The 13,244-nt window shown below is 57.5% G+C and overlaps 3 protein-coding genes across 3 annotated transcripts; 2 read left to right on the forward strand and 1 right to left on the reverse strand.

The window, feature by feature from the left end:
- Positions 1–1,776: 1,776 nt before the first annotated feature.
- BKCO1_1000498 (ph domain-like protein) lies at positions 1,777–3,150 on the forward strand (the record flags this gene model as incomplete). Its single annotated transcript, XM_020269901.1, has 2 exons — positions 1,777–2,964; positions 3,034–3,150. 2 exons carry the CDS (start codon positions 1,777–1,779, stop codon positions 3,148–3,150), a joined length of 1,305 nt encoding a protein of 434 aa, XP_020135144.1.
- Positions 3,151–6,741: 3,591 nt separating this feature from the next.
- BKCO1_1000499 (acyltransferase) lies at positions 6,742–9,879 on the reverse strand (the record flags this gene model as incomplete). The annotated part of the gene is made up of 6 exons (XM_020269902.1): positions 6,742–7,816; positions 7,923–8,450; positions 8,501–8,645; positions 8,705–8,815; positions 8,879–9,097; positions 9,300–9,879. The coding sequence occupies 6 exons, from the start codon at positions 9,877–9,879 to the stop codon at positions 6,742–6,744; spliced, it is 2,658 nt and encodes an 885-aa protein (XP_020135143.1).
- Positions 9,880–11,794: 1,915 nt separating this feature from the next.
- BKCO1_1000500 (acetylxylan esterase precursor) lies at positions 11,795–12,628 on the forward strand (the record flags this gene model as incomplete). The annotated part of the gene is made up of 3 exons (XM_020269905.1): positions 11,795–12,145; positions 12,207–12,386; positions 12,461–12,628. 3 exons carry the CDS (start codon positions 11,795–11,797, stop codon positions 12,626–12,628), a joined length of 699 nt encoding a protein of 232 aa, XP_020135548.1.
- Between the last annotated feature and the right edge of the window lie 616 nt (positions 12,629–13,244).

The following is a 13,244-nucleotide window of genomic DNA, read 5'->3' on the forward strand; positions in this document are numbered from 1 at the left end:
ATTGTGCCCGGTAAGGTGGAGTTTTGGCAGGGGAGGAGAGCGGGCTGCATGATCGGCTTAGGTATCCGAGGGATGAGAGCGTCGAGGGTGGGTGGAAGGTGGAGCGGCTGAGCCCGTAGGCGGCGGGTTGGTGCGATTCATAATGTCTCTGATGGTGTAAATTTCTTCGGGGTGGTCGTCGTCGTCGTTGGTGGTGGCATTGTGTTCTCTACTCAGTCAAGATCGTCATGACGGACGGGGACGGGGCTACTATGGGGGATCTAGTAGCGACCGGTCGAGACGCATTGTCGTTCCTTCGGCTCGGCAGACTACCTATATTTAGCACATGGCGCTTCTCGGGACAACAACACGAAAAGGAAAAGTCGGCCGCGGTCGCATGTTGGTTCCAGGAGCCGGGCGAGTACGGTGGTGTACATATGGGAGTGGGAGGCAGGTCGTGTATAGCAGGGTCGGATATAGCGATCTCAGGGCGAAGCGGGTCGGAGGTAGTGGCCAAGGTGTTGATCTGAAAATCCGGGACAGGCCGATCGGCGTCAGGCCAGGCACGCCAGGAACGCCAGGAACGCCAGGAAGGCGGCTGTACCTGCATACTACGTACTAGCCCGCGTGGCCCAGCAGGTCACGACAGCCTCACAGGCCGCGTTGACACGCATGAGTCTAAGTCAGGAGAAGTCAGCAGGTCTCAGTGCAGCGCCGAGGTCCGCGCCGAGGCCGGGGTGCGCAGAGGTTGGACTGCGGACAGAGCGCGCCAGAAGACGTCAAACTCACCGCCGCCCAGAGCTGGCGTGCTTCTGGAAGCGCGCGTGTGGGAGCGAAGCGCGCGGGACGAGGGCTCAGGGGCCACGGCGGCATGCAGGGCAAACTGCTGATGGCGTGCTGCGAGATACACGGAGTCGGGATGCCGTTGCCTCGGGCGGTGATAGGCCTGCCCAAGCCACCGCATCACTCTTGCACGGCCGTTGGCGCACGGAGTCGGAGATGGTGTTGACGTGTCGCGCGCAGAAAGCGAATCGCGCCGCGTTTCAGACCGGCTGCCCGCTGCCCACCACTTTCGGCCTGTCGTGCTCCCGACTCTACCAACAACACATCAGTCTCACGCTCGTCGCAGTATCTACTCGGCACGTCAATGGCACACGGCAGCACACAGCAGCCCGCTTCTACCCACGCGTCGCTGCGCGCAATGGCCTACCTACAGGCGGGCGGCGCCGCCCCACGGCCAACGACTGCGCACCTAGGCAGCCGGCGGCAGGCTCATCAAAGTTAATCTAATTTAGTAACCCTGGGGGCCAAGCGCCCCATCAGGCACCCCCAGCCCTACGGGAGATGTTCCTCGCAATCGGCCCACTTGCCCTCCCCGTCGCCTGTCTTGCCTGAAATGATGCCAACACCCGCCGAGCCAACCAGCGCGTCGCCGACGAGGCTATGCCGCCCGTTTGCCGGCCTCGTCAAGCTGCGGCGCCCGGTGGGGCCCACGGGCAGGTCTGGGCCTATATGGCTGCTCGCGTCCCCGCCGCGCCGCCTGCGGCCTCTTGGTCCTTCTGTCGCGCTTCAAACTGTGAGTGGTGAAACAGTTGGAGCAAGACCACTGCCGCTCTCTGCATTGCCGCCTGTCCCTACCGTTCGCAAATCCCAGCTCCGCCTGCCTCTTTGGTCCCGGCCCCCCCAGTCGTGCCTGAGCCAGCCCTGCTGTTGACTTTGCACTCACCACATCACTCCACTCGCTTCCAGGACGACAACCTCGCTGGCCCTCGCAACCCATCCAGGACACACTTGGCCATGTCTTACTCCCAACCATACAGGCCGCGCCCGCAACGCCCCGATAGGACTCCCAGCACCGACAATGCCATTCCATTCCCGCCTGGCGCCCCCACTGCTGCACCCTACTCGCCGCAGCAGTATCCTCCGCAACCGTACTCGCCACAGCCGTACTCGCCGCAGCCGTATTCACAACCCTATTCACCACAGCCTCGCATTCCCTTCAGTCCGGAATCGCCTCGCCCGGGCTCCTCCGCATCTCATCGCCCACGCCCTGGACCCGGTCCCTACCAGTACCCGTCACGGACCGGCACTGCTTCGCCGCAGCAGGCCTATCGCCCGCCCACAGCCTCCTCGTATCGCTCAAACACCTACGGCAGCCCGGCCCCAGCCTCTCCGCACCGTCCCGATTACCAGCGAAGCGCAGCAACATCACCTCGTCTCGACAACCGCCCAGGAACCGCCTCTTCCTCGCGGAGCCCGCACCCCTCCTTCGGCCCGCAGCAACCCTTCAGCAGTCCCGGCTTCGCCAACGATGGAACCCCGTCCCCGCTCTCGCAGGCAACCACCCAAGTCGACCTCCACGACGTAGCGCTCGGGCCGCCCCAAGAAGCCCCCAAGCAGCTCGACCGACCACCGACCCTCCCCCCAGCACCCCCAGGCGTTCCCGCCCCAACCACGCACTCCCGCTTCTCGGACGCTTCGGCCGCCAATGCCCTCGCCGCCTCGCGCTTCAGGTCGCCCGACCAGTACAGCTGGCCGCGGATGGCCCAGTGGACGCTGTTGCCGCTGATCCTCATGATATCGGGCGCCGTGGCCATCCTGATGGGCCACAGCCTCAGCCTGTACGGCGGCCTGAAGGTCGACGGCACCATCGACAACACGGTCAGCACGCACCCCGTTTGGCCGTCCGACTTGAGCTTGCTGCCCTCGTGGCTGCTGCTGGCTGTCGGCTTCACCAGCTTCTGCTGCTCCATCATCGTGTGGGGCCTCAGCCTGCGCGAGCGCTTCATGAAGCCCGTCAAGCGCCTCGCCGGCGTGCGCGTCGGCATGGGCATCTTCTTCGTCGGCGCGTGGATCGCCGCGTTGGCCGTGTACAAGCTGTTCGAGACGGGTGCTGGAGGCGATAGCTTGAGCGCGTATGCGTGCGAGCACGCATCGGACAATGTTACCGGCGCGTCTGAGATTGCGAGGGTCTGCACCGAGCAGGTAGGTTTCAGACATGTTGTGACGCGTCTCAGGATTTTTGGTTATCATACTAACTGCTCGCTTTTCTAGAACGCGGGATTCGCCCTGGCCATTGCTTCGGCGATCCTCGAGCTCGCATTGATCGGTTGCTTTGCCATCCGGACCCTCAATGCCAAAAAGGACAACGCTTTGAGTGAGAAGCTGTAGGCGTCTGTTCGTCTGTAACGACGATGGCCCCTTGCTGTTCGCTTTTTTCGTCTCTCACGCGCTTTCTCTTCTTGGACATACTTATCTCTCTTCGCTTCTCGACCTTGAGTGTCGTCATCGCATCCGATTACTTTACGTTATTTCTCACCTTTTCACTTCTTCTTTTCTACAACTCCACTGGAAATCCTGACGGCTTTGGACTTTCCTTTTCTTTTTCTCTTGTCTGAGACAGGGGCACCGCATACACAACACACAAATCTTCCGAGGAGGGGGAAAAACAGGAAATCATCACCGGGGCTTTGTAAGCCACCGGCCAGGAAAAGACAGAGACAGACAGTATCTCTCTCTCGGGGATCTCTGATCAGAGCCCCGCAATTCTTGAAACGTCTATGCGCCTCTCTAGATTAGCAAGGCCCTCACCGATCACACAATCATGTCGTTCTTCCTCTCAATCATAGCAAAGGGTCGGGGAAGCAAGCTCACTCATTCACACTCACTCACTCACTCTGTCTTTCGCTTTTCCTTGTCATGTCGTTGTCGGTTTCCTGTACTGTTGCTCCCCCTCTCCCTTTTGTGTAATGGTTAATGCGGCGGAACATTTTTTTGGGTCGGTCGGTCTGCATCTTAAACGAACGCCGTCTTTCGTGCGTAGCGTGGCGGCGTTTTTCACATGCGATGCGGAGTGGGTTCAAAATACGGAAACCTTAGGTAGCGATCTATTAGCGTAGAAAATGTGGATTTCACAGAGGCGGCAAATGAAAGGCCTCTCTCTAGCAGAAACAATGACGTACGTTTGCATTATTGTGCAAGGCATCCTTTGCTTTTTCATCGTCATTGCGCGTCTGGTATTAGCTTTGTCGGTTGCGAAGAGATGAATGGATTGAGACTTCAATATCCTGTGATGGACTTCGTAGAGCATGGAGCAGCGTTGTTTGTTACAAGTGTTCATGTTGGCTTTCCATTTTGTTCCACAGAACAAACTACTTGCTTAAGGGGACGCTCGCCTTGTTTTTGCGCGACCAGACCAACAGTACAAAGATACGCATTCTGGAGGCTAGATGGCTTATTCAACAATAAAAGCCAAGAAGCAATGTTCATCCACACACTGCACGTCAGTGTTTCTTCCAGGATGTTGATTATTTTTACTTACCAGATACTATTTTCAAAGAATATTCTTGAGGAGAGGCTTCTTAAAAGGCTTCCAAACAGGGTTTTCTGTTTTGGCTGGGGATTGTGAGGAAGAGCAACGAAGTCGAAGGATGTGTTCTCAAAACCCCACAAGCTCTTTGCTTTTCCAGCGTCGTGCTCACAATGTCCCACCACCAACCTGGCCAGATCGAGGATATTTGGTGTTTCTCCCGAAGCTGTTACGTCTAGATCTAGTTGAAAGTCGCCGATTGAGCTCGTGTGACGATAACGCCTGGCCTCATCTGAGATAGTACCGCGTCATCTAGTGCCGTGAGTGGATCACGTTGTAATCTCGTACCGATCCACCCATCGTGGGCCAACGATGTACGCAAGCACATCTTCAACCATACTCCAGTCTTGACGTCAGTTGTCTTTGGTCTGCCGGAAATCTCCTCCCAACCCTCAGGCAGGAATTCATCCATCTCGTCTCTTTCGGACTGGACCTCCTTCGAGTCAGGTAGGGCTTTCCAGTAAATCAGCTCAATCAATTCAAGCTTTTTAGTGTGTCAGAGTGTAAGTGATATAAGGACTGTATGATTTACTTAAATCAGAAATACCTTCTCCAAATAAAGTTAAATTGCAGACCAGGAGGATGAATTATGTAAAATGAAAATGCGATTCAAACCACGATGTTAATACCATGTACCCAATTTCGATGATTTAAGTAGAAGCCCTAGAGTCAAGCAGTTTGTGCCACGCTACCCGGTAGTCGAATCACCTAGCCAAGTTGCGAACGAGTCAGTTCTTGTAGATCCAAGGGGAATTTCTTCTCAAAAAGACCGATGCTCAAAGCCAAAGCAAAGATACCTTGCGGAGAAGATCCTTTCTGGCATTTCGTGCCAGGAGTCTAGGAACAAGTGATGCAGTCTGAATGGAATAGTTCCCACCTCGTTGGGCGAGTCCTGTTGTCTTCCTGATCTTGCCAAAGCAAGTCTTTCACGCTTCCTGAAGATTTGGCATTCGTTGCTGACGTTCTCTGCTGGTACTGGAATCGTATCTTCTGCATCAAGCAAGTTCGTGCAAATGGGTATGAAAACTCATCCTGGGTGTTGTCCTCATACGGGGCGTTTCCACTTGCAAAAGCTACTAGCAATATGCACAACTTTTGCTAGGTCACCAAATCAAGTGAGGAAACGGCCTAGGTGTCCGAGCTGCATGGCAACCGGAAAGCTCATGGAAAAAGAATGCTGGGTTGGTTCTTGAATCCTATCTTGGGATCAACAGAAAGGGAGGTGATGTTTATCCGAAGGGCCCATCAGAAAATTCCATGGAACGTGGGTCTTCGAAATGCAGTGAGTATCATTTGACACATATCACGCTCGATGCAAAGGTACTCTTCACAGTGGCTTCCCTGTTTACGATGGTTCTTCGCTTTGGATGGCGTCCATGGTCGAGACTCGAAAGAGTCCCAGCCCGTGACAACATCACAACCGAACTTAAGCAATACATACACTGGCCATCTTCCACATAGATGGGACTCATGGGAGACCATCATACACAAGTAAATCCTTCGCATTCTTTTAGGAGCCGAATAGTCTGGGCCATTTGTTAAGGATCTCCCGAGATACTGCCGCCGCATTGTCCACTTGAGAGAAAAAAAATTTCTCCGAAAGGGATGAACAGTTCGCCACAACGCTGCCGTACTGCCAAACGCCAAAAAAAAAAAGAGATACGACGGCCGAGGTTTGAACTCGGGACCTTCAGTGGACCAGTGGCTCATGATACATTCGATAGTATCAGAGGAGGCCTTCTGTTAGACTGACGTGATAAACCAACTACACCACCATCGCAGTTAGGTTGTTGATGAACGACCTGCTTTTTCTTTACCAAAATGCTTGTTTGCCTTATATATGTTAGCCTTTTGATAATCGAATGAGTGTTGATTGTTAGCATGAGGGTCAGGAGAGCCTGCCCCCCTGGGCGGCTCCATATACCCCGAAAAGTAACTAACTAATTATATCGTAAGTCATCTCGGAGGTCCAGAACGCATCTCAATGTCGGTCTTCTCATCCAGCAGGTACGCGAAGGATATGCAAGCTGCAAGCGACGACACGGTACGATGGATGCTGTTGTGTGAGCCTTGAGTATAGTAGCTCAAACGACGCTTTGTCCATGCATGTATATATATTTGAGTCAGTCTCTAGGAGTTTCGTAGCGAAGTGCAATCAATGTCTTTGTTCTAGATACCGAAGCTCATGTACCCGGCATCTTTCTTCGCGACCATCTCTCCCCACAAGCAGTGCCAGTACAGGTGAACCCTGTTTTTGCATCCCAATTCCTCCAACGCCAAAGGAAAGGAAAAACCGCCCCAACAACAGCCATCCCATCCCGTCCCGTCCCCACATCTACACCCCAGCAACGAAACCAACACCAACACCAACACCAACACCCCCCCACCCCACCCTACAATCTCGCCCTCGCCCCCCCACCACTCCCACTCCAGCTCCTCCTCTTCCTCCTCCTCGCCTCCGCCACCTTCTCCCCCTCCTCCCCCTCACTCTCTCCCCCCTTCCCCTCCCCATCCTTCCGCACCGCCGCCGCCCCCGCCCACAACTCCGCCCCCACCCTCTCCACCAGCCCCAACACCCTCCTCCGCACCGTCATGCCATCCCTCCGATTCTTCCCCTCCCTCCTGCTCTGGCTGATCATCTCGGCAAAATCCCACAGGCGGCCCTTGGCCACGATCTGGCCCGTCGCCGGGTCCCTGCGCGGGACCCACTCGTCGGCGAGCCGCAGGGCCGGCGGGGCGCGCGAGAGCGAGGGCGAGCGCGAGACGACGACGATGCCGTCTTCTTCGAAGCGGGTGTAGGCGTTTTTGAGCGTCTCCTTGTTGACGGCTTCGAAGTAGGAGAGGTCGCCTTGGTGGTAGAGGGTTTTGCCGAGGAGCTGGGCGCGGTCTTGGGTGGTTTTTTGGTCGAGCCAGGGGGTGGTGGTGGTGGTGCTGCTGCTGCTCGTGTTGCCGGCTTCGTTTGTTTTTGTTGCTGTGCCGGCGGGAGCGGCTGGTGGTGGTGGTGGCGGCGGCGTCAACATCATCAGGCTCACGGCCCCGAGCCAGCTCGCCTCGACGAAAGGCCATATCATGAAGCAGTAGAAGTCGAAGTTCTCGCGGCCCCGCTCGCGCTCTTCGTCGCTGAGCTCGACCCACTGGACGACGCCGGAATCTTCTTCTTCTTCTTCTTCCTTGCCGCCCGTGGTTTCGCTTGCTGGTCGCTGCACCCGCGTCACCTTGATGACTTTGTCGGCCTCGAGCGAGCGCAGCGTGCGGTCGAGGTTCGTCGCCAGGCCCTCGGTGGGGAAGATGAACTCGCCGCGGAACAGCTGCGACAGGAAGGCCACCTGCTCGTACAGGTCGGCGTACGAGATGCGCTGGTGGGCGGGCGCGCCGCCCTGCTTGACGCGCGTGTACATGGCCGCCGAGACGAGGGCGGGCAGGATGAACAGGTGGATTGTCATGTTGCGGTAGAAGGAGAGTTGGAAGCTACAACGCCGATCATGTCAGTACTTGTTGCGTGCGGGCGGGGCGGAAAGAAGGGAAGAGAGGGAAGAGAAAGAGAGAAAAGGAAAGACAGAAGCACCGCACTCACCGGTCAACAGCATAAAACGTCTCCTCCGGCAACCCGGCCACACTCCCCACCAGTCCGGGCCCTAGCACATCCAGTGCCCTCTCGACAACATACTCGGTCGGCGCCCCGCCGAAATGCGCCACCCTACCCCCGGCATTCCGCACGCGCTCGCTCAACCACTCCACACGGCGCACCAGCTCGCTCTTTCCCACACCCCGCCCGCGCAGCGTCAGCAGCACCGTGCCGACCAGCGCCGTCGGCATCACGACCGAGACTGCGTTGATCTCGGACAGCACGCGGTAGCCCAGGGTGCGCAGGAGGCGGAGGCGGGATGCCTTGTCGGTGGGTTGGTTGGGATTGCTGTCCATGGCAGGTGGCAGGCGCGAGGCGCGGGCCTGCTGGGTGTTGATGAAGGCGCGGAGCGACCACGGCTCGGCGAAGCGCACGTCGACGCGGCCGAGCTTGAGGGAGAGGACGGACGAGGCGGAGAGGAAGTCGCGGAGGTTTTCCTTGGGCTTGGGCTGCCCGAGGAGCTCGGAGATGTAGGAGCTGTGGAGGGGTGAGCTTGGAGTGCACTGCATGGAGAGAATTGCGCTTACTCTACTTCGATGACTTTGTCGTACTGGGTGCTGACGGGGCAGATGATGGCGTCGTCTACGCGGCCGGAGAGCACGCTGTCTAGGAGGAAGCTGAGGATGCCGAATTTGGGAGGGAGGAGCTTGCCCGTTCGTGATCGGCCGCCCTCTGTTTGTTGAAGTCAGCCGGTGAAGTCGTGATCGAATCGGAGGCTGAAAGCGACATACCAACGAAACATTCAAAGTTATAGCCGTGGGTTAGAAGCGCGTCCATGTATGATTGCACAACGGTCTGGTATAGTTGATCATCGCCAAAGCTTCTGCGAATCCAGAAAGCACCTGGTCAGACGGTTAGTGCACAGTCACTTTGGCAGTATCCCGCCATCCGCTCCCTGGACGTACCGGCATGCTGCAGGAACTGTCCGACAAGTGGAAAGTTCAGATTATCACCCGCGACAACAGTGGGCAAAGCAAGGCCCAGTCGATAGCAGATGAGTTGCAATGAGACGTAATCCACGTGTGAGCGGTGACAGGGGAGGAAGATGATGCTGTGCTTGTCTCTCTCGGCCTTCTCGGCGACTGCGCGCAACCGCAGGACCTCTTCGGAGTTGACGTGGATGCCTGCGAAAGAAGTAAGCCCAAGTCCAATACGTAGAAACAGCCGTAGCATATGCGCATGACTCGGAAGAGGGAAAGAAGAAGGTAAAGAGTCTTCCTTCTCTCTGCAACACCACAACCCACGCACCTTGATGATACGCCCTCGTCAAAATCTGCGCGCACAGATAATACGCGCCGCGAATAAACCGCTTACTCTCCATCTTACAAATCATATCGTCCGTCATGCCCTCGACCACCTCCTCCAACTGCCCCTGCACCTCGGCCCTCCTCCTCTCCTTCTCCCTCTCCACCCCTTCCCCCTTCCCCCTCCCAAACCTCCCCTCCCCCTCCTCGACGCCCACCCTCCGCGCGGCCAACTCCCTGATCCTCGCCTTGAGCATCGGATTCCCCACGACGCGCGCCTTCATCTGCTCGGAGAAGCCGGCGTAGAAGACGGGCTGGCCGATGACGTCGTCGTAGCTGCGCCAGCCGTGGCCCGACACGTGCGACGACAGCTCGCGCAGGAACTCGAACGGCGCCGTCCGGAACCGCGCCACGCCCTCGACCAGGTTGCGGTCCGGCGACGTCGACGGCGTCAGCGCCGGGCTGTTGAAGCCCGCCGGGTGCAGCGACACCGTGTCGCCGAGGATGGACAGGTCGGGCGCCGACGACGCGTTGGACGAAGAGGCTGATGCGATGGTCGTCGTGGGTGTGTAGGGCTTGCGGGGGGCGGGGTTGCCGCCGCTGTCGCTGCCGCTGCCGCTGCCACGGTCGCTGGCGCTGTTGTCGTCGTCGCTGCTGGACATTGTGGTGGGGGGAGCTTGGGCGGCGAGGCTGCGCGCGTGAGGCGGGGGGTGTGGGCGAAGTGTGTGGAGGGGCTGTGGGTGCGGCGTTCGGTGCGGAGGAGTGTGTTCGGTGCGGGCGGCAGCGTTCGGCGTCGCGTCTGCTGCTGCGGTGAGTGTTGGGTTTGGCCGAATGGTTAGGAAGCAGCTTCCGGTAGCGACGGGGTGGCGGAAGCGGTCATGGAAGGTGGATTGCGGAGCTGCAGTGACGGCCGAGGTGGATGCGTTTCCTCCTGCCGAGGTCGGCGGATTTCGGGAGGATGGCCGTAGTAGGATGTTGATTGACGGCGAGCGATCAGAACGCGGAGCTGCGCGATAGAAATGGAGGCTGGCTAGAGGAGAGGGCGGCGCAAGCGGAAAGGTGCTGGAGTCGACAGCCACATGGGCCAAGAGTCTGGGGAAAGAAAGCGGAACTGCCGAGGCACACGTCAGGGATCTTGAGTCCGCCGCATCTCCGCCTCCGCCTCTGGCCAATCATGTTGTTGTGCTACCTAGCAGCCCAACACGGTTCACGTTTACAGTAGCCAGTGCTCGGTGAATCAATACAACCCCAATACACTCAATTCACTATGCTAGAGAAAGGCTTTCTCACAATTCAAGCTCCGGCCGACCAATGCATTGCTAGCTATGGGAACTGCCCCCGAGACCTTTGCGATGGCTTTGCATATACCTGCGCGCACGACTCACTCGGAGAGCGAGATGGAGAGACTTGGCGGTCATGGTCGTTGGTGGTTTGGCTTCTCGTTCCCCAATCTCAACAGCACGAGGCGCTCCGAAAATTCCATCCGCATCTTGCCGTGCTCCATGACAGCCTTCTGGCTGTTTTTAATGACGCCACTGTTGCGAGGCCCACTCCGGGTAATCGAGGCTTCCAGTTTGAGGCGCGAACAGAAATAAAGAAGGACAAGAATCGCTAAGATTGACAAAGACATGTTGCTGTTGGGGCGACGTAGGTAGCGGAGAGATTCGTGGGATCGGTTGTGGTGAAACGATGGGCAGGCGGGGTACGGATCAAGTTTTCATGGCGCAGCGGGGGGATAAGCTTATTTTGGTGCTTGACTGCCTGAACAGGATGCGCTGGGGCAGACATTGCCGGAAGCGCATCTTGCTTTCACTCAATTGGACTGGTATACTGCCTGGAAGACTTGCCTAGATTGGGTGCACTGCATCGTTTGCGCCTAAGTCGAGGTAATGTGATGATTTTGACGTAAACCTACAGTTGAAACACCTTTAACTTAGGGATTGAGCTTAGTGCCTTGGCTAGGCTGCCCATCTCCAACTCGCTTTCAATCCATGTTCATTGCGCAATACCGAAAATGCCACTGATTCAAGTAAAGGTAGGGGAGAAACATGGCTGAATGCTGGGGGAACCAAGCTTTTTGGATGAGCGGGAGATCAACCCGTTGGCTGGAATGCAACTTGTACTGTCGGCTAAATCCAACCAACAAACACTTCTCAAACAAAGACACAGACGCGGTCCTTGGAGGTGGGGCGGCAGATGGTAGGACAGTTTCGAAACGCTCGCGTAGAGAAACAAGGCCGCCCCTGCACTGATCAGCATCCGAGAGAACCCCAAGCAGACGTTTCACAATGCCCGTCTCGTTCTCCGGCTGTTTTCAACCCCTCCCTTTCATATGCTATAGCCATCCCCGAGTCCCATAAGCACTGTGGGTTAGCGGCCCAGAAGCATGAGGCCTCTCCAGATGCCGGTCAGATCCGGCTACCCGCTCTCGACCTTATTATAGCCGCGAGTCTTATATGCACTCCGCCTTTTATATATAAACACCCTTTCCCCACCCTTTGGCTCTTCCGGAAACCACAGAGGTTGATCCTTCTTTTCCATTCTGCCCACACTCATTCATTCACTCCCACCACCATCATGCAACACCGCCACTCCCTCACCACCGCCCTCCTGCTCGGCGCCGCCGGCATCGCCTCGGCCGCCCCAGTCGAGCAGGAGCACAAGCGCGCCGTCGACTGCGCCCCCATCCACGTCTTCGGCGCGCGCGAGACCACCGTCTCCGCCGGCTTCGGCTCGTCCGCCACCGTCGTCAACCTCATCCTCAACGCGCACCCGGGCGCCACGTCCGAAGCCATCGACTACCCGGCCGCTGGCGGTGACAGCTACGGGTCGTCGGTGCAGACGGGCACGGCGAACGTGGCGTCGCAGGTCGAGGCCTATGTGAGCGCGTGTCCGGATGCGAAGATTGTGATGGTTGGCTATTCGCAGGTCAGTTTGATCCAGACAGACAGAGAGAAAGAGAGAGGGGCGCTGACAAGATTGGAAACAGGGCTCGCAAATCATGCAGAACGCCTTCTGCGACGGTGGCGACACCAACCAGGGCATCACCGACACCACTGCGCCCATCTCCAGCGACGTTGGCTCCCACGTCGCCGCCATGATCTGGATGGGCAACCCGCGCCACAAGCCCGGTGCGTCGTACAACGTCGGCACCTCGACCGCTTCGGGTGTAAGTTGCCATGAAGAAGAGCCATTCACGGCCCAGGAGAGAGAGAGAGACTGACTGACACGAACCCCATCCAGTTCGACCCCGAGTCCCAGGAATGCACGGCCTACGCCGACATCATCCAGTCCTACTGCGACGCGGCCGACCCCTACTGCTCCAACGGCAGCGACGCCTCGGTGCACCAGGGATACGGCACCGAGTACGGCCAAGACGCCCTCACCTTCGTCAACAGCAAGCTCGGCTAAGGAGATGGAAGAAAACCCTTGGACCCGAGGCTGCTACGATGATGTTGCTTGCTTGCTTTTCTTACCGTACATATATATATATATGCATCGACAATGCCCATTGGCGGCATGCTCTTCTGCAACAAGTGTCTTTTCCTTCTCGTTATGACCAACCCGCATCATTGACGTTGCGCTGTGCTGTGCTGTGCTGTGTTGTATCCTCCACGCGTGTGTGTGATCTGATGTCGGTGCTGCTGGACGATCCGACCGAGTGATGATTGAGGAGGGAGAGAGAAAGGGAGAAAAACCATTGGCGTGAGAATAGATAGCCTGATACTGTCGCGCTGATTGGCATCGAAATCGACAGCGGGTGCAACACGCTTCCGTACGAGTCCGACAGGCGATGACGTACTACGCGGTCTAGGTCAGCTTGTTCTGCAATGCGCGTGTAGGATAGGCCGGCGGCGGTACTGATGCTGGGATGCGGCAGCACAGCCGTCTGTTACGGGGTTCGCGAGATGTGTTGTTAGGGTGGAAAGGTGTCGCATGCTGTGCATGACGCTTGCCTATCGCGCTGAAGTGGTGGCCGGGTTTGACTTGTGTAGATTGGGACATATAGGGACGGCAGCAACAACTC

Source organism: Diplodia corticola, assembly GCF_001883845.1.
Source record: "Diplodia corticola strain CBS 112549 chromosome Unknown scaffold1, whole genome shotgun sequence".
NCBI lineage: Eukaryota > Fungi > Ascomycota > Dothideomycetes > Botryosphaeriales > Botryosphaeriaceae > Diplodia > Diplodia corticola.